The sequence below is a fragment of the Diplodia corticola genome, assembly GCF_001883845.1.
Source record: "Diplodia corticola strain CBS 112549 chromosome Unknown scaffold3, whole genome shotgun sequence".
NCBI lineage: Eukaryota > Fungi > Ascomycota > Dothideomycetes > Botryosphaeriales > Botryosphaeriaceae > Diplodia > Diplodia corticola.
Window position 1 is genome coordinate 381,812 of NW_017971482.1, and position 20,570 is coordinate 402,381.

The window sequence follows — 20,570 nt, forward strand, 5'->3', positions numbered from 1 at the left end:
CAGCCGGCCGGATGAACCACCGATGCCAAGAATAGGCCGCTCGGTCGCGCTGATCCGGAGACCAGTGCCATTGGCGCCGGTGGAGTTCCTAGCTGCAGCGAGAGAGCTGTGGAGGCCTTGGCTTGCCCTGGGACTGGGGAATGGCCTCAAAACGGCCGCAGCTCGTCGCGCAGCTTGTCGCGCAGCTTGTCGTGTGCGAGCGAGCATGCAGCAACCACGGCATGAAGGTCTCGATGCGGACATGGCATGCTCACAGCTCCAGACTCCCGTCTTGGATGCAAAGGGTCGCAAAAAGACTTGTCCAGAGGCAGCCATGAAACCAGAGGGTTCACGCAAATTTCATGCGGCGGGTCAAGCCGTGGCTGCCTAAGGATACAGCTCTGCTCGCACCGCGGTTTTGGCGTCTGAGGGGCATTCATTAACGCATCCACCTCGCTCATGCAGACGACTCTACCGTACCGGCTGTGAGTCGCAGCAATCGCGGTGACGATCGGCCGACGCGGCGGCTATTCCTCGTACTTGACTCTGCTTTTGTATTTCCCCGGGGAGGGGCATACACGACAGATGGTTCGCGGCGTGGCTATTATTACACTGCAATCGGTTCAGGCTCGATATGGGCTGCGTCATTATTGACCGAGTAGGTAGTCGAGACCACTCTCTCCCTTATCCACCGATCCCCCTCGCAGCGTCCAAGCGCGACAGGGGGGCAGCGACGCATGCTGGCTCGACCCATGGGCAGCGTTCTCACGTGCTTGGGGAAATAGAGGAGCCACAACGGCCCCGTTGGCATCCATGCCGATACACAGCACGTGCATCTGGAGGCTCGAGCACAACGCTCTGAGAGGCTTGACCACTTGTCTTTCTGGCACTGTGAAACGATAGACCCGACCACGGCACGTGGGGTGGGCGCGCGGCGCATGTGTCGACTCCACCCCGACCCCATCACATTGCGGCCAACTAAAACGCACGGCTGGCGGAGGAGAGGGACCAAGCTACGCCCGGCGGTCGGCACGGCGACGTGCGCAAGCTTGAGGCGCGATAGCATCGGGCGCAACGCGAGCTGCCATGGGATAACGGCGATCAGCACACGACCGGTGAGAGGGGCACAGAAACAGACAAGCAAGCAGCAGCACCAGCAGCACCAGCAGCACCAGCTTCGTGTGGCTAGGCTGCGCCGTGTGCAGGCGTTGGTGACTGCTGCATGCGCGCTAGCTCACCCTTATCCGGCAACGCGGAGCTCCGGCGCTGCTGTTTGGGGCAAGAGGATTTCCCAGGGCGGCGTGCGGCGGGGGGTGCTGATTGGGCGGCTGCTCGCCGGGCTCGTCGGGCTCGTCAGGCCTTGCCCGGGAGGTCAGTGATGGGCTTGTTCGACTGTGCCGCATGAGGCGCCTGCTGCTGGGTATGCTAATGTGTTGCTTGCTCTCCGTCGCAGGGCTCGGTTCGCTCGGCTAGGTACTCGTCTGCTCGGTCATTATCCGACTCCGAAGCCGGTGCGACGGGGGCCTCGAAATCCATTCGTTCGGCTGTTGAGGGCGGTTGCACGAGCTGCCGGAAGCCGACACCGCGCGGAAGCGTCATATTATTCTGTTGTACATACTATGATTGTGCAGCTCCAGGCTCCAGCCACGACTCGCGAGAGAGCGGGCAGCGGCCGTCGCTCCCCCAGCCCTGACTCTGTGCGCTCGAGCGTGTTATTGCAGTCTGAACCTTGTCCGCGCAATAATCTGGCTGGCAGATCACTCGCTTTCTGATGTCTACTCACACGCACGGCGGTCGAGAGAGCAGAGAGGCCCCTCGCTTACACTCTTGTCCTATGGCCAGGCAATCGCTGTCATCACCCTCGCACACACCTCCCGTTGGCACCCGCCACCGCGCTGCCACTCTTGAAAGCGCGAGCCTATTTCCCCTCTTCGCTTCGCCGACTGCGATTCTGATGGCGGAGAGAGACGCAGGTCGTCGCTGACGTTGGACGAAGCCACGCTTTTGGTTCCGGCAAGACCGTCGTCAGGACGCGGCAAAGACAAGAACAGACGGCGACCAACGTCACCGGAAATTGGATGCCATGGCCATCGCGCTGACAAACGGCGCGAGAGTGGGAGCCTCGTCACTTCGACTCGTTCACACCCAACCGTGGTAGTCATCGTATTACCTACTGTCCGCCCGCGAGATTATTGTCCCGACCAAGCAACCCAATCTCCAGCGCGAGTGCGTGGCTCAGCTGAAAACACGGTACACTACGGCCTCTTGACGGCGGCGCACAAGTGGCGTCGTGTCAAAGCCTGGTGTGGACCAGGGTCCTTGGCCCAGAAGGACCCTTTTTTGCTATTTTTTATTTTTTCCGACTCCCTTGATCCCAACCCGCGTTGGAGGCGCGTCGGTATCTAGCAGCCGCACCACTCCCACATGCGCCGTAGATCCGTGGCTTGATGGCTTGAAGGATGATGGGGGGACGGGAGTTCGGCGCTTCTCCGTGAAGGATGTAAGAGCGGGAAAAGGGGAGGACCGGCCGCTTCGTTGCTTTTGACGCCCATGTTTGATCACCGAGATCCGCCGCGCCACAAAACAACGCCAAACACCACACGCACACGAGAAGCGCCAAGTGATGGTGGTTGAAAACGCCCGCTCGTCGAATCCGAAACACGTGCCCATGTTTGGTTTCGTGCCGGAGTGAGACGTCCTTCCGTTCTTGCTCTCACCACCGTCGAGCTTGAGACATCTTTAGACGCTGATACGAAACACGGGAAGCTATCAGATCACCCGTTCGTTCGTGGCTGTCGTCCCAACAACACAACCCCCACTCGTCTGAGGGGCTCCACCACCGTTTGAGTTTCTCCTTGATGGCTTCCTTTAAGCTTATTTTCCTTTTCTTTTCTCTTTTCCTAATTCTTGAAACACGTGCTGTCGCATCCCCTCCCCCGGTTTCAACTAAAGAAGGGGAGGGGGAAAGAGGGGGAAAGAGGGGGAAAGAAGAAAGAGTTGGTTGGATGGCAGACGACGCGGCTCGCCTTGTGCAAGACGTGGGACGGACAAGCAAGCCACGGCGGGCCCTCCCGAATACGTGCATAGCTCCACCCTGAACTCTCAGCCCGCAGAAGAAAGCGCCGCAACCATCCAGCACGCCGCAGCCCACGCTAGAAGAGACACGTCCGGTTTTCTTCTTTTAGCCTCAACGCCAATCTCCCAGCGCTGCACAAAGCCACCATGAGGAAAATACCACACCTACTCCGAATCACTAACGCAGTCCGGCCTGGGTGTTCGTCCATCATCATCACCGCCGCCGCCGCCGCCTTCAGGAGCGTAACCGCAGTGCGGTCTTTGCGCACGGCATGTAGCGCCGATTCTTAACCCTCTTCCCGGTTGAAAACTGCTTACTTCCTTGCTGTCGGCCTGAAGCTAAGCATGCTTGGTTCGACTCGCATATTTCCTCGGCAAAGCGTGCCCCGGAAACGACGTCGACACACTATCTTTCTCTGTCCATCTCGCGACAAATTCTTCCGATGGCGTTCAAACTCCAACGAGCCTACGGCCGTAGGACCGTCTGGCGTCTATCGCTAGTCTTCACACTCGTCATCGGTCCATCAACCGCGATCAAAAGGTTAGCAATCATGCAGAGCGCGCGATAACGCCGCGGCGCACGCCCACACACGTACGCAGCGCACGTACGTGCGCTATCATCACTTGATGAGCGACTAGGTGTCCGCACGTCGCCATCCTTCGGACTACTACTGCTACTGCTACCGGGTTGTTGGTTTTTACGTTGGCTCTGGGTGCGCCGTGCGGTGCCCCGCCGTTCCGCCGTGTGGGAGCAGGGACAGCGGTGTTTGGCAAGGTCCTGCCTGCTTTTCTTGCTCTCTCTCTCTCCATCTTTTCCTGCTCTGGTGGAGTGTTGTGGGGCCATTCCGTTCCCCCCCTCCCCCGTAGGATCGTGTTTTGTTGGAGAAGAAAAAAAAGCCTTGACCGCCGTCAGATTCGTTGTCGTTCGTCCGCTCGTGTGTCGTCATCGTGTTGTTGTTGTTGTTGTTGTTGTTGTTGCTGACACAGCTCGGGAGGTACACACATATCTGATGGCGATCGTGTGTGTGCTTCTTATTCGTTTCTTTCGGCGGACAAAGAGGAGACGCGGTACCCTGTTTTTCCCGACAGGGCGGACGACACTAACTAAGATGTCTCGTGGGACGGGAAGGAAGGAAGGAAGGAAGGAAGGAAGGAAGGCGGCGCGAAGGAATCGAGGCAGGACGGGCACGTTTCAAGCATCGGACAAAAAACAAAGGCAGACGGAGACGGGCAAATGGATGATGGAAGGAAAGCTGGCTGGCGGCCACATGGCAGCGTCAGTAAGAGGGGGGAGTGAGGCGGCTTCGGCCCGGCAAACCATTTCTTTTCGGATTCAAAGCAGTGCCGTCGCGGCCGATCCTACTTCCGGTTTTGTTGAGACTCTTGTTTCTGTTTTGTTTCCGGCGCGCACGTTGGCGACGATGGTGAGCACCTTGGCGGTTTCGTGGCGGGATGGTGGCGCTGCGGTCAGGGACGTGGACGAAGGATTTTGGTGCTTGTGTCGCGCTATCGTGTTGGAGAAATAAAGCTTTGGCTGTGCTTTCGAGCTATTACTTTTTTTTGGGGGGTGACCGTTGGGCCCAGGTTGGTTGTTGGACGCAGGCTTGCCCGTGCCTACACCTAACGTTGCCCAATTGTCCGGACCGGTACACGTGTCCATGCCTCGTCTTTGTTGAACCACGTGGAATATATGCTGGGGATATGCTTCCTACCTGTTTACGTATTCCCTGGCTTCTGTGCCCTACGGCCCCTCATTTGAGGCGGGCGATGGACATATATACTGCGCTGTTGTGATATTCGATCGATATCACCCTACCTCCAGCCTCGCATGATGACGTTGAGTCCTTACGCCCCGTAGGCTAGGTATCTTTTTCGACGCATGACTGTTTTCTACCTCGCTCCAATGCTTAGCTATTGAACAGGGGTTGATCCCGGGTTGGCGTAAAAAGAAACCTATTCGACCCAGACCACGCGCAAGGGGTTCCACGATTGCCATGATGACACGCATTGGCTCGATTAAATGCTTGTATAAGTGTTTTTTGTGGAGCAGAAGGGGTGCTGATGTGCGAGCCGCCCCGCCTTTCCACGTGGAAATTGACGGCTGGACTGTATATCTCAAACACACTTACGTGAATGCTCTGCTGCGTTTGGTACCCTCGGAACTCATTATATATACACTTCCGTGAGTTTTTTGCGCTCTGGGGTGACAGGTGAGATAATGGCTGGGAGTGTTTCATCGGCACCAGCGTCTCCTGCATGTTGGGCCGTCCCTTGAGGGTCGTCGTTGCGAGTATTTTTGCGCATCAATATTCCTTTTTCACAACGGACATCTGAACTCATTGTATTAGTTTGAACAAGATATATCATATGAATAAAGTCTTTCCCGGGCATCTGATCTCAGTGTACTAGCGAACTCTCAAACATGCTTATTAAGAAAGGACAAAAGTCCCGACTTTGAACCCATCTCAAGCTTGCAGTGAACGTGATACATGACACATCTTAGTAGCCTTCCTGTTGATCTTTACATCGTTTCCAATCAATGCATAAGAATATTCACGAAGCCAATGGGCCACGTGAAGCAGGATCATCTGCCATGCGTCAACATCCTCTCTTCTCTATTTCACTTTAAAAGGCCACTTGAAAATTTCGAAGAGTAAGTTGTATGGTCTCCTGGCTCTTCAGTTTCCGTTTGACCCTAATAAAAAGAACCAACTGGAAATCTATTTGGGCACACTTTCCGTTGCGCGGACGAAATCTTAATCCTTATGAGAAAAATAAATTCTGTAATAATCAGTTCACCGTATTTTGAGTATAGTAAGATTATTTAGTATTGGATAGTGCTGAGCCGCAGCAAATTTACGATGATGATGATGATGATGATGATGATGATGATGATGATGATGATGCCCACATTAACATATATGTTAATACGCATCGACTATTCATTATGAAGCGTGACTGAACAACGATGATCCAATGGAGTACTGCCCAGAATCCCAAACCGTAGTCCGAAGCCCAAGAAAGTGCATTGATTTCCAGCATTTTGTAAAAGAGCGACCTCGTTGATGATGTCCTTACACAAAAGACGCACAGCTGATTGCACGTAGTAAACGAGAAACCATAGCTTCAGAACCTTCCACAATCTAAACAACCCAACAATCAGGATACAGCGAATCGCCAGATGACATAGTCCCGCCGCCTGCCCCATCTCCCCTTTCCACACAGCAACGTCTCAGCCTCGCGCTCCAGTCCCACAAAGGACAATACCTGCGCACGCAACAGCAAACCGCGAAAAGACTTACCAATCCCCAAACACCGACTCTCCTCCCTAACGGCCGAAGCCAGCCAGATCCACACGCCCATCGTCCATCCCCGGCCGATCCCTCGGCATCGCCTCGCTCCCAGCAAGCCCCCGCTAACGGCCGCTACCAGAACCCTTCCATCACTTCCGCTACCCTTCGTCATGCAGCGCCACGGCCCTGATCATCCAACCGGGCAGGCTCCGATGCTAGTCGAACGGGCGGTTCCGAAGAAGAAAGAAAGAAGAAGTGGTTTCGGAAGGGGGGAAAAAACCGCGCGCTCGATCAACTGCGATATCGGCTTCCCTTCTCGGGCAAAGATTGACCGGCCGGGCATGATGGTCTTTTGCAGATTTTTTTTTTTGGAACGGAGATTAGAAAGGAGAGACGACCATGGTGTCTGTGTCTGTGTGTGATGGGTGGTGTTTGCCGTGTGGATCGGATGAGGCGTGCGAAAAAAGCCGCGGAGGAAAAATGAAGGGGTGTTTGCGATGGAGGAGGCGGAGTGGAGTTGGGTCTCGCGAACTTGCACCGCGGTCGTCGCGGGTCTGTGCCTTAGTTTGTCGGATGTCAATGAGAGGAGCATGCTACTGTAACGGTTGGTGGAGGCTCTGGGATGCTTCGGTATTCTTGGTAGCGGCCACCACGGAGGTCGAGTGCCCTGGTTTTTTTATGTCATCATCAAACCTAACAGGGTCTTCTTCAGCAACGTGTTATCATGAACAACACCCTCTTTGGGCACGCCTTTCTTCATTCGCCTATACAAACACCATGTAGTAGCAGCGTTTAATAGATCATCCAGCTACCAGCTTCTCTTCTCCACCCGGCTGTGATCACCCGACTGACATCATCCAAAGGCTGGGTGTCTTGAATTTTAAAGTGCGCTGTAGAAGAACAAGTCTGTCCAATACGGATATGATGGTTAAATTGGGTGTCAGGTCAGTATAGGAAGTACGGTGCGTCAGTGTCGATGATGAGATCATCGTGCGTCAGTGCAAGGAAGCGAAAAGGAGAGCGATTGATTTCATGTCGCTCGTCGGGACCGAAGTGTACACCTAGATCTGGCCGTGTCGGTAAGCGAAGCATGTTTCCGGATGTATGGATGAGGCCATCGATTCCAGTGCCATTTGACGCATCATCAATTGTTGAACCTCATCATGAAGATGATGATCACATGTATCACGTACATCAGAACTTCATCAACGCATCATCATGATCAACCCTTGCTATCCCTTTCTTCGCGCACATATAAACCACCAGTAGCAGCAGTATTCAAAAAACCATCCAGCTACCAGCTTCGCTTCCTTCACCCGGCTGTGATCACCCATCCGACATCAATCAATGCGGTGTTCCCTCCAGCGATGCCGAGGGAGATGTCGGGCAAGGTATAATGTCGAGTTTGACTCTACAGCAGGGGCTTCACCAATACACTTCGCTTGGTCGTAACCATTAAGAAGAACTATTCCGGGTATATCGTGCAAGCCGTAGTCCAACGAGAGATACTATGTATGTTCGTAAGTACTGCACGGTAAAATCGCTGGTGTAAGGTTAGTGCTATTAGTATCTTTCTATTAAACAGTGGGGTTGATTATATGGCTAGCCCTTCTCTTAATGCTGTATACGGATTTTTATATTAACGATGACTTTACTAGAATGTGATGAAAACAACGGTGGGAATAATAATGAGCATGGCGTTGATATTCAGTATATCTTTATAACAAATCAAAACAATAATAGATCATAATGTTTGACACCCTCAAAGTACTGAGACGATTGCCATAAAGAGGTATTTACTATCGTCAGCGCAGGTGTTTAGCACTTACAGTTGTTCTGCGAAAACTGACCGATACGATTCCGAGCGCATAGAATGTTTCGTCTCGAAAAGTTACTGGAGAGACCTACGACACTACCTTGCCAAATACTGCTTTTGCTTAATGGATACACTTGGTTTGGGAATGTAGGTTTCCGTGTAGCTCCACCAGCTTCATTACGTATTCTTCGAATGAAGTTTCCGACTCTAAAGAGTCCGATTTAGGATATTCTACGTCGTACGTGGATTTCAACATCTCCACAGTAGGTTGAGATCATTCCGTCGTCTGAGATTACAAGAATAGAAAGGAAGTTTTGTGTAAGGACGGGCGAAAGCCCCAGGCTGGTCAGAATACTTGTAGAAATTTCAGACACGTACACGAGCAACCGTCACAGTAGATACAGAAAGGAATTGATCCCACATACATACATCTCACGAAGGCAATACAATCTTTTATCTGGATGCATTTGTATAGCTATAGTACTTACATCCACGTCGGGTTGTGTGGTTTGACTGTCAGCGCAAAGAATCGCCGTAGGTCGGTTTCCCTCTGCACCCGCCCTGCCGCCATTCCGGATTGTCTGGCGCTTTGCTGGTCATGATCAGGAGAGGATCAGGAGAGGGTCAGGCCATAATTCGCACAAGAGCCAGCTGTTTCTATGCAATAACATCTGGGATGCGGGTTGACCCAAGTTTGCATAACGATTATGAAGCAGCAGCATCATCCCACACGGCATAATACGACGACGTTATGCAAGCTTGCTGCCGGTTTTCCGTGCCATCGTCGATTGACTTTCCACCTGAAACAGTCCCCAGCAAGCTCTCTAAGCGGCGCGGCCATCCGGCATCCTCTTATCCGTTCACCAGGTGTCTTAAAGGCACCTACGTGCTCTCCCAAAGGAGCCAGCGTTACCGGCCATTCCTGAGACTAGACTGACAGGTTATATTTCTTTCAGACACCTCCCCTTTCATCAACAGCCGGGTCTGTGGTTTAGTGGTATAATACTCCCTTAGCATGGGAGTGGTCCGGGGTTCGGTGAGTAAATCCACTATCAAACTAAATCAGCATCAAGCTAATCAACTCAATAGATTCCCCGCGGATCCATCAGTAACTGGTTCGATTCCAGTATTATATCTTTTTTTCTTTTTTTTTGCCCGAAGATTCGCAGCGGCCGACCTTGTGCATCGGGCATACCCCGGTTCGATTCCCGGCGCGTTCAATAGGCCCGGTTCAGTTATGGGGTTGTGCTTTCTTTTGTGCGTTCCTGTTGAAGAGGAGACGATGGGGGTGGTGTTGGGAGGCCAGGAGGGCGTGGTGGCGGGTTTTGATGATTTTTTGTTGCCACACACAGATTTGCGACAAGAGCGCTCGGCCAGACCAGCGAGAGACGTGCGGTTACCGGATTATAATTTGCTCTTGCTCTTTGAACAGGTGTGGCCGTGCATGCGTTGAAGTGAAGGTTTTTGATGCAGTGGACCACGTTTTGGCGAGCGCAGTGGAATACACGTCGTGCAAGGCCGATGCAGCGAGGACTAGTCGACAAGAAGAGCATCAGGAACTTGTAAAGCTCGGCTTTGACTGATGGTAGATGCGAGATCACTATCACAGTGATGAATTTACTTTTGGGGGTCGGTCATATGTACATCAAACGGTAAGAAGGCGATTTCCTCAGAAGCGCTGCTTGTTTGAGTATAAGCGCAATTTGTTGTAACAATCAGTGGTAGAATCACCGGTGTGGGGAGTGGGAAGCGCCTAGCGGTGGTCGGGTGGGGATCGGATGGGATGCCGGATCGGGAGTTGGATCCGCCGACGTCATCGAGGGGCCGAGCAACATCAACACCTGCCCCGCCGTCGCCGAAACACCAGCCACAGAACGACATGGAATACGACACCAAGACACGTGCGTAGGCCGCTGGCATGCACACTCAACCAATGCTGACCCCGCTGCTCAGCGCCGTACAGCACCAGCGACGAGACATCGTTCGCCTCCGTCTCCGGCCACGAGCGCTGGCCCGTCATCATCGTCAGTCCTCATCCATCCACCTCAGCATAGCCCGACACTGACCTCGCCAGACCGGAGGCATTGATGACGTCCACCGCGCCGCGCTCGCTGCCACCGATCCCGACGTGGCAAACGAGGGCAAGCAGATTGTCCAGGCGCTCGCAAAACTCAAGCACGAGCTGCAGCACAACCGCCAATTGACTCCCATCCCCGACGATGGCGAGCCCGACGTAGCCGGCTACAACAAGGAGCTGGAGGCTCTGGGGAACCCGCAGTGGTTCAACGTGCCGTGGCTCTTCTCCGAGTGCTACCTCTACAGGTGATGCTGCTCGCCGCGCCCTCGTCGCGCCGGCCCGTTGTTGACCCACTCGTGCAGACGCGCAAACACGGCCTTCACCCTCTCCAAGCACTGGAAGAACTACGACATCTTTGCCCGCCAAAAGATGGACACGTTCCGCTCCTCGCGCCCCGCCGTCCTCGAGCTCGCCGCCCGGTACAAGGACCTCGTCGCCCAGCTCGAGACGGGCCAGGCGCCGTCGCAGGAGGACAAAGAGGAAGCAGACAAGATCCTGTTCATGGAGATGTGCGAGATCTGCCTGTGGGGCAATGCCACGGATCTGTCGCTCCTGACGTCCCTGACGTACGAGGATCTCCAGAAGCTGCAGGGCTCCGAGGCGCGCAAGGCGTCGGAGAAGAACATCCTGGTCAACGACCTCGAGGCCGCCTACGACGTCCTGCACGCCGCCAAGAAGGCCGGCAAGAAGGAGCGCAGGGTCGACATTGTGCTGGACAACGCCGGCTTCGAGCTCTTCGTCGACCTCGTCCTGGCAGGCTACCTGCTCTCGGCAGGCCTGGCGACCAACGTCGTCCTCCACCCCAAGTCCATCCCCTGGTTCGTGTCCGACGTCCTGCCCCAGGACTTTGCCGCTCTGCTCAACGCGCTGGCGGACCCGCAGGCCTTCTACGCCACTCAGACGGACGACGAGAAGCACGTGGGCCGCGCGCCACACCCGCTGTCAGAAGAGGAGGCCGAAGACCTGACCTTCCTCTTCCAGAGGTGGAGCGGATTCCACGCCGAGGGCCAGCTCACCATCCGCCCCAACCGCTTTTGGACCGAGGGCGGGAGCTACTGGCGCCTCCCCGGGACCGCGCCCAGCCTCTACGAAGATCTGAAGGAGAGCGAACTCGTCATTTTCAAGGGTGATCTCAACTACCGGAAGTTGACCGGCGATGTATGTACTCCACATGTCTCTTCATTTCCACAACGCTGACGAGTGCCGCAGGCTGCCTGGGACCCTACTACCCCCTTCGTCGAGGCCATCGGCCCTCTCGGCCCCAAGTCTGGCGTCCGTGTTCTTGCGCTCAGGACGTGCAAGGCTGATGTGGTTGTGGGCTTGCCGAAGGGCAGAGACGAGGAGTTGAGGAAGATGGAGGGCGGTGGCGGAGACAGTGGCTGCCGCAAATGGGCCTGGAGCGGCAAGTGGGCTGTGGTGCAGTTTTCCGATGGCAAGGCGTGAGCAAGCAAGGGTTTGTGAAACGATTTTACAGAGTTCTTGCTGATAGAATAGAGTAGACGGGGAAAGGAAAAAAAAGGGTACAATAATCAACATCATTCGTCGTCGAGGAAGCTCTATACATGTGGACGTCGTAAGTCGTGCAAGACGGTCCTGCCAGCAGAACCAACTTTTTCCTCCCTCCTCCCAGCCGTGGCGCTCTCCACCAAGCCGCACTCCACACACCTACAACAGCCACAACATTGCCGTCTGTAGCCCCGCCGCACCCACCCACAACAAAACCTTACCCCACGAAGCCGTCGTCCCTCCCCCACCCGCCGCCGAGGCATCCGACGCCGAATCCGTCTGCTCAGCACTGGAAGCACCAGCTCGCCCTGAAGCCGCACCGGCCGACGTCAGCACATCATTGTTCCCGTCACGATACTGCACGAACAACGCCTTCTGCGACTGCTCCATCAACAACAGGTGGTGGTCACGCTTGCCTTGTCCTTGTCCTTGCTGCTGCTGCGCCTCCGCGGCGTCCGTACTGTCGTTTCCGTCCCCCCCTCCCGTCATCGACGGCGTCAGCCGCAACAGCGCCGCGTCGCCGCCCCCGTCCAGCGTCCACGTCCACGCGTCGTCGTAGCCCAGGTCGACCGTCGCGTTCGCCCACACGTCCTCGACGGCGTAGTAGCCCGACGACGCGAGACCGAGGTCTTTGGGCGAGAGGCGGAAGACTGCTGATTGGTCGCCGTCGCTGCCGCTGCCGCTGCCGGTGTCGTTGTCGTTGTCGTTGTCGTCCGTGTCGGCCGACGCGTAGATCGGGCCGTCGTCAACGCCGGCGGCAGTGGCAGTGGCAGCGCCGTAGTTGGCCAGGACGACGACGACGACGCCAGAGGTCGGGTCCGGGCCGGCGAGCCAGATTTGGCGTTGTCGGCCGTGGGTGAGGTTGGCGTTGCCGAGGGTCGGGACCATGGGGTGGGAGGCGGTGAATTGGGTGGCGATGCTGTTGGCGAGGGGGTTGCGGAGGAGCCCGGCGAGGAGGAGCTGGGTGGAGGAGTCGGAGGAGGAGTCGGAGGAAGAGGAAGAGCTGCTGGCGAGAGCCGTCATGTCCGTCCCCAGCAGCAAGGGGGACCCCGCGCCGATCCAGTGCGTCAGCGCGGCGCGTTGCTGGAGCGCGGTCAGGCCGGCGAGCGCGGCGGCGTTGCCGACCATCAGGTCGCCGAGGTCCGGGCGGATGGTCAGCTCGTCGGCGCTGTCAAGCCGCGGGAGGATCCATTGCCGGTAGCGCTCGGTGGCGCGTTGGATGCTGGGCCAGTCGGTGAGGGTCGTGAGGTTGGTGTTGACGGGGGTGCGGTCGGTGCGGAGGGCGTCGGCGCTGACGTTGGGTGCGTGTGTCAGTCTGTCTGTCGGTCGGTCGCCTTCTCGGAAGAGGGTACGTGAAGGAGGAGGGGGAAGGGGAAAGAGAGAGGGACTCACTTTGACCGCCAGATGTCGTAGTAGGTCGCGTTCTGGTCCAGCTCCCAGCCGATGTGCAACCGTATCTCTCGCCCGGATTGCTGGATCGCTTTGTGGTAGCACGCCACGCTGCCGCTGTTGTCGCTGGAGAGGTCGGCGCCGGCGCCTGGAGAGCCTGGGGTGACGTAATCCAGTTTTATGAGGTCGACGCCCCTGTTTTGGGGTGATCAGAATCATAGTGCTTCGGATCAAGAGGGGGGACTCACCAGTCAGCGAATTGTTTGACGTTGGAATCGCACCACTCCTGCGCTCCGGGCTTGCTGTAGTCGATATTGCAGCGCGACATGGCCCGGCACGGCTCGTCCTCGTCGGCCTCAATCGACGAGAGGGCGACGTCGGTGCCCTCGATCGTCTTGCCGGCGTCGGCGCTGAAGAAGCCCGGCACGATGTAGACGCCCAGCTTGGCGCCCTCGCCGTGCAGGTGGTCCGCCAGCGCGGGCAGGTCGAACGCGTCCGGGTCGTACGTGATGCGCCCATGCTCGTCGCCCGACGCGGCGAGCGACCACCCCGCGCCGAGCGAGCAGTACTCGTACCCGTACGCCCCCAGCTCTTGCCGCATCGCGTCGCATTGCTTGATCACGTTTTCTTGGTTGAGGGTCAATCTTCCGGCGCTGGCGGGGGAGAGCGATTGGAGCGCCGACGAGGTCCATCCTCGTGCCGGGGCCGTGAAGCCGTTGGGCGTCTTGCCGTAGCGGAGCGTGTCGGCGTCGACGACGGGGAGGAGGGATGTTTTCAACAGCACGAGGGCGAGTGCGGCAAGGAGCATTGGTGAAGACATGGTGGGCCACACAGGTATAACGCGGGGGACCAAGGCATGAGATGTGAGCCCTTGCAGCAGGCGGAATGCAAGAGCATCTGCCCGGTCGTTTTATTTGTACTCGGGACCTGCGATCGGACGTGCATCTCGAGCCTGCCGTGAGAGGCTGGCATATGTATGCAGAGGCTGGGGCTCTGCCGTCGCCGCCAAACGCGTTGAGGACCGCCAACTGTCGTGGGATTCCGGATTGGCCGGCCCGTCGAGTAGTGACACTTTCCCGCAGCCGGGCGCGGCCGGGCGGGAGGATCGGCCTGTTTCATTGTGCGGATTGGGGGTTGGGGAGGACACGGCACGGGAAGGTTTGGCTTGCAGGGGAAAGTCTGCTCGTTGTCAGTGCTGGAAACGGCGTGTTATGCATGTAAGCACGCATAGTCCGGGGAAGGCATTGGTCAACGTACCTTGCCTGACGTGACACGACATCATGCTACCAGCCATCTTTACCAGCCTTGGTAATCGGAGACTTCCTGGCCGTTCGGGCTGTGTTCTCATTCGCCGGGAGCCGAGACGGCTCTGCATGACCCCATGTCTGGTCTGGAGGCTGAACACTTGAAGGAAGCGACACCATGCTCGTACGAGCTGAGCGAAACTCGCAGACAGCGGAGAGAAACAGACATGAACGACACTCTCGTCCATATCGACCCGGTGCCCTAGAGGATACTTTGGCGATAAAAGTGGTCGGCGTGTCCTTCCCGTATTTCCAGGGCCGAAAGTGTATGCAAGTGAGATCTTGGCAGCTTACCTCCGCTCGTGCAAGACCCATGTCGACGGCTCAGGGCGGGGTTCCCGATGCCGAGTCCCGATTTGGCTCGGCAGACGACCTGTATATTCTGTATCGCGGAAGAAGATGAATGTATCGTGCAGCTCCTCCCACAGGATATCTCATTTGCCATATTGTTCGCTGCACTTCCGAATGCTATTATATGCACCGTATTATGTCCCAGTGACGGTCTGTCAGTCTGCGGATATAGAACCTTGAGACGCAGATTTGAACTCAATATACACTGCCCGGATTCAAAGTGATCCGAAAAAGCAATTTCCGCTAAAGGACGTTGTCCCCTTTGATTTTGCCAGCAGGCGTTGTATCGCCAACGTTCCAGCCAGAGTGTTTCCGCAGAGAGATTGATCTGTAGGCCCGGAGTCAATCTGTTGATGAGTAAAAGGCTGATTAGGACTATTCTCAAAGAGAAAAGTTGGCGACCACAGAAAACCCGGTTGCAAGAGGCCGGCCGACTCTCAGCAAGCTGCGGAACTCGATCATCATAGAAATCCTGCTCACAAAACCCCCAGCACCTCAGACTGGTACAGACAGGTTGGATCAATTGCTATCTTGTGGTATTCTTCGGGAGGTGGGCTTGAATTAGGTAGTCGACTCGCATCTTCCACCTCCGGGGACTTTTTTTTACAGTACATATTGTCAACAGTCAGCGCCCACTGTCACGTACGACCATAGGTCGCAGAATATAGGGCTTCCCGTCCGCTCAGCCGTACTCAAGCTGCGAACCGGCCGATTAGTACTCAAGTGGGTGACCATTGGGGAATCCCGGCTGTTGTACGTTTTGAATTTTCTTTTTTGCACACCGGAAGAAAAAGCACTGGCTCCGCTCTGCTCCGTGCCAACGACCACACGGCAGGATACAAAACTTTTGGCTTGCCCAAGCCTCCCTTGCTGGATTCCATGTATTTTGTGGTGGGCAAGTAGTTGTCTGTGCGCTTTATGCACTTGCTTCTGCGTCGGAGTTTCAACCTCAGGTACTAACGAACGGAGACCACAACATTTATTAACAAGTTTTACTACAACTACTTGTTTTACCTTCTGCTGTAACCGACGCTGGTCCGTAAAGATGATAGCTGAACGGTTCCTTACATGTTCCATATCGTTGTTGTTACTGCCAGTTTCCGCTTTGTGGGAATACTTGAATACTCGTTCAAAGCCACTTTGCTTTTCTTGAATGGATTGTTCGATGTTTTGATAGCGTCAAGTTGCATAACGCTTTGTAGAAAGCGGAGATCCAGTCTCAGCTTACGCGCCATGTCCCATCTATCTACCGTATTCATGGGGGGTCTTACTGCCTTATTACTGCCACCACCATATCTGCCTTTTCATATTCCCGACCGCAACCCAAACGGAACGGAACAGAATCCTCCCTTCCGTTCAGCCTGTCTTTTCTTTCCTTCCCATTACGTGAAAAGCAAAAAAAAAAAAAAGCAAAAAACGTAGTGGTATCAAATGAACGTCTCAGCAAAACCCAAAAGGAAAGTTGTCTCCCACTCACCCACCCTTCTCCTTTTTTTCACACTAGCTCCTCCCTCTTCCTCTCAGATCCTCCAACGCCACCGGTTCCGGCTCAAACCACGCCGCAGCCTGATGTCCCGTTGTCCTCTCCTCAAATGTAGCGCCCATAAAGCCCTCTGTCGGTCCACCACCAATCCCCACGGGAACACCCCCACCACCTGCGCCTCCACGAGCCGAATCGGCGGCCGGCTCTCCCCCAAACAGATCCCCCACCACAAGCTCCGCCACCGTCGGATCGCCGTAATATAGCTTATGCCTGTCGCCGTCGTACGGTAGCGAGGCCGTGTAATGATGTTCGCGGCGATACTGGCTGCTCGGCCTCGCCATAGAATTACCAGCACTATCCTTCCTCTTCGCCTCTCTTTCTTCCTGAAACCCATCCGCTACCGCCACGTCCCACCAATCCCGTGTCAGCCTTCGCTCGCTCACGTCCGACGAATCGCCGCTGCGGCGCTGCGTCGCCGCGATGACGGCGATGGCCGATCCGTTCTTGGCCAAGCTGGCGTCATCTCGGTCGGCGAGGTCTTCGGGGTCGTCGCGGCGGTAATAGGGCGAGGGCGAGGGTCCGTTGGAGGATGAGTTGGAGAATTGGTATGGTTGCTTGCGCGGCTCCGAGTGCACGATGACTTCTTGCATCACCTTGATGCCGGACATGCGGATGGCGGACGCAAGGTACGGCCAAAAGATGGGCATGGAAGCGGTGACGATGGCCAGGTTGACTTCGAGAACGGACATGAGGACGATGGGACTGTTTGTTTTATCCGTGGTCAGTCGGTTGGGGTTATGTGCCGGGGAATGGGACGAGGGAAAACACGTACGGTGCGTACCACGGCGGGTCAACTGTCGGGTAGGTGCCGGCGCGGTTTCTGACGACGAAGCAGAGACGGAGAGAGGCGGTAATGACGACGCTATTTTCCGGAGTATACCTCGTTAGAATACTTTTCTAGATTCCCATTGTCTTTTTGAGGCGTTCAGCCTCGCTGTCAACAGGAAAGACTTACAGTGATCCGGCAGTGAAGAGTCCAGCCATGCCGAGCTTCGCCTGCTTGCCGACCTTTGTCTTGTACAACAGCGGTATGGGTGTGATCAGGATGACGGTGTCCAGAAACATGTTGGAGGAAGTGTGACTGGCGTACGCCGCGTATGCGTTTTGTGGATGGAAGTCGCCGAACATGATGCATTTTCCCGGTTTGGTCAAATTCCATGACTTATCCACCGGATGACATGCGAAGATCATAAGAAAGAGAAAAGTGATTCCCCATGTTGCAACGATGGCGATGAGGGCGCACAAGATGCGGAACATTCGTGGGTGGATGTTTCTCGGAAACAGGCGGACGTATTGGAATAGTAGGGATAGTTTGATGCTGGTTGTGGCGCCAGCGTAAGAGACGTTGGTAAGGTAGAACCACTGACTGACGTGAGTTATTGGGTCGGGCATCGGACATTGCTGTTGGGCGTACCATAAAATACTTTTCGTAGGTGTCGTAATTTGAGCTACCGTCGGCATTCGTTGTGACGATAGTCCACCAATGTAGGCCCAACCCGTGGGGAATCTCTGTAGTCACGTCAGACGGAAAGGCACAGCTTGAGAGTGGTAGGCAGGGTATCGGCTTACCATTAGTCAAAGTGATAGCTCCAAAAAGTGCCCAGCCCTACATCTGTCAGTATTGCGACATGCAGCCACGGGTGCTGGGCGACGTACTGCTGCTATGCTGACGAATAGATCATCCCAACCAAGAGCGCGTACCAACTTCCAGCGCGACCATAATCTCAAACCCACGGCCACCCAGGAGACAATCTGGCGAAGTCAGCGACAAGACGAGCGGGCGGGTGGCGGAGAGGGATACCATGCAGGTGATGGCCGAGGCGCGAATGGTGATTCCGCGGTTCACGACGGGAACGTAGTAGTCAATTGGGTTCAGAACGGGCGCCATGGCTTCCCGCAGGTGTGGAGAGACTTCACTTGCATGCTACGACATGCGAGGATGGGTCGGCTTGACTGGGACGGCTGAGAAGGTAATGCAAGGCAGCGGGAAAGGGAAATGGGCTTGAAATGAGTGGATGAACCCGCGGGCGTGGGCAGCTGGTGTGGGGAGGTTTCAAAAGGTGAACGGCCCGGGCTCCACTCTGCCAGGGTCGTCTTGGGGGTCGTTATGCTTAAGAGGAGCGGATATGGTGTTCGTGCCGGCGGACAGAAAGTCTCAGGCGGGCCGGTCGTAACTAGCGGCCGATCGTGCTGGGGAAGGATGATTCAGGAGTGGCGCCGTCGCCGCGGGCTGGCACAATGACAGTAGCACGCACGGCAGAGAGGCCGAGCGAGGGCGAGAATCTGGGTGGTCCCGGTGCGGTCCATGTGGCCGAGCGGCGTCAAATGCGGGTCCGGCGGCGCAAAGCCGACTCGGGGGCGTTATCGCGAGGGGCTATGGGGGGAGAGTCATGCCGCAACGCGCATGGTTCGATGATCGGCAGCTTCTCGGGGGCGATGGGATGCCTGGGGCCCCAAGCCTGGCGCTGCACATAGGTACAAGTGGCGGCGACGTTGGTTTCGCGCGCCGTTCCTGCTGGCTTCCTTCGCCAGCGGGTGCATCCTCTATCTCCAGCGGGGCGCCGCGCAAGTCCGAGTGCAGTCGCGGGTGCAGTGCGAGAGGCGGGCCGGGCGGCAGGCGAGTGCTGGAAGAGCCTCCTGGACAGTGGGCCCGCGCGAGAGACGGGCGGCGATGGGAGGGCGTGGGCGTAGGCGCGGGCGTGGGCGTGATGTGTGATGTGTGATGTGCCGTGCCTGGAGAGTGACGGCTTCCGGAAGGCACGCAGGAACCAGCCGTGGCAGGAACCAGCCGTGGCAGCGCCCGGGTTGCGCCGCCGGCAGCGGCTGCCGCTCTTGCACGCATGCGACTGCTGCTGCTGCGCTGCGATCTACCCGCTGCGGCGCAGGCCAAGAATGACCCGGTGGCTGTCCCAGGCTCCCAGCATCATCTTCTCACATGTCTGCTGTTGTGCCTTACCCCAGCTTTTCCCTAGTGGCGGGCAGCAGACCGGCAGCGCCAGCCAGCGCCGGCCAGCGCCAGCCAGCGCCAGCCCGGCAGCCACCCAGCCACACCCCGTCAGCAGTACCGCTTCGCATGCATCCATCTCCCCCCGCGCTGCACCAATTGACGACACCTGAGCGGGCCCCCGCGGGTCTAGCGTACCACCGCCGCAGCAACTTCGAACGTCTTGCAGAGTCTCCACTTGCTTAATCTGGGGAGAGAGTGTTGGATAGGCTTTGGTGCAGTTGCCGGCTGGCACCCAGTGCGGACGCTTCCCAGCCGGTGCTGGAGCCTGCTGCACCCACGTCGGGCGAGGGTGAGCCTGCGTCCCGACGCTCCCAAGACGCTCCCACACTCCCAGCCGCCAATCCGCCAACCCTCGCGACACGTTGCCCGTTATACCTCGCACTCCTATTATGTGACGACGCTGCGTCTCAGCCTGCCGGGGCCGCTGCTGCCGGTGCCACGGTGCTGCCCACCGACTCGCGCCGGGCCCGCTGCGCAATTCCCGGCCTTGCTCGATGATGAAATAAAGTGTGGACCTCGTCCCCGGTCCACCAATAGCGCCCTCAGCTATTCGTGCCCAGCAAGCCTGTTTCTTCAGCCCGCCGTTCCTGACCCGCTGCACGGGGCCAAGCCGAGCATCTGCACATCTACCGGCAGCACCCTTCGGGACTGACCCCCGTGGCCACCGCCGACTAACGCTGCACTCACTGAGATTGCAATCTGAATCCAGCGTCGCCGCTGTTGCCCTCATCAGTCACAGCATCCACCGTTCCAGTCTCATCCAGTGTCGGCCCAACGTCACCGATGCAACATGCTAGTACGTAGGCACGCGAGTACCACGTGGAATCCGACAAGCGGACGCGTGGTCGTAGGGATTCCCAGACGTCGTGTGTCAGGACTCAGGAGCTCCGAGCTGTGCATGCAGCAGGGCCCAATCCGAAGATAGATTCGCTGCTGCTTCGTTTTTCGGTCCCTACCGGTCGATCCCAGGGAGAAAGTTGATTATCATTGCTGTGCCGGAGTCAGGTCCGCCAGGGTTTCATCAATTGAGGCAACTGCACGGCGTATCACAAGCCACGGATCTACGCATCTTCGCCGTCTCTAACCTGCTTGGGCTGCGCACGAATGACTGCGCGCCCTGACATCCCATCCGCACTCTAATCCGTAAATCCGCATCTCGTCGGCTTCCACTGGCCTATCCAATTGCCGGTTCTAGTATATCCGCGCAGTGGTAACACCAGTTGATTCACT

The 20,570-nt window shown here is 56.6% G+C and overlaps 3 protein-coding genes across 3 annotated transcripts; 1 reads left to right on the plus strand and 2 right to left on the minus strand.

The window, feature by feature from the left end:
• Window positions 1-10,042: 10,042 nt before the first annotated feature.
• Window positions 10,043-11,683, plus strand: BKCO1_3000131 (uncharacterized protein; the record flags this gene model as incomplete). Its single annotated transcript, XM_020274021.1, has 5 exons — window positions 10,043-10,064; window positions 10,117-10,187; window positions 10,238-10,485; window positions 10,543-11,398; window positions 11,450-11,683. 5 exons carry the CDS (start codon window positions 10,043-10,045, stop codon window positions 11,681-11,683), a joined length of 1,431 nt encoding a protein of 476 aa, XP_020134520.1.
• A 222-nt stretch (window positions 11,684-11,905) lies between these two features.
• BKCO1_3000132 (glycoside hydrolase family 27 protein) lies at window positions 11,906-13,943 on the minus strand (the record flags this gene model as incomplete). Its single annotated transcript, XM_020274022.1, has 3 exons — window positions 11,906-13,037; window positions 13,139-13,330; window positions 13,384-13,943. 3 exons carry the CDS (start codon window positions 13,941-13,943, stop codon window positions 11,906-11,908), a joined length of 1,884 nt encoding a protein of 627 aa, XP_020134532.1.
• A 2,347-nt stretch (window positions 13,944-16,290) lies between these two features.
• BKCO1_3000133 (uncharacterized protein) lies at window positions 16,291-18,221 on the minus strand (the record flags this gene model as incomplete). The annotated part of the gene is made up of 7 exons (XM_020274023.1): window positions 16,291-17,035; window positions 17,106-17,195; window positions 17,289-17,695; window positions 17,748-17,842; window positions 17,903-17,939; window positions 17,990-18,085; window positions 18,135-18,221. 7 exons carry the CDS (start codon window positions 18,219-18,221, stop codon window positions 16,291-16,293), a joined length of 1,557 nt encoding a protein of 518 aa, XP_020134533.1.
• Between the last annotated feature and the right edge of the window lie 2,349 nt (window positions 18,222-20,570).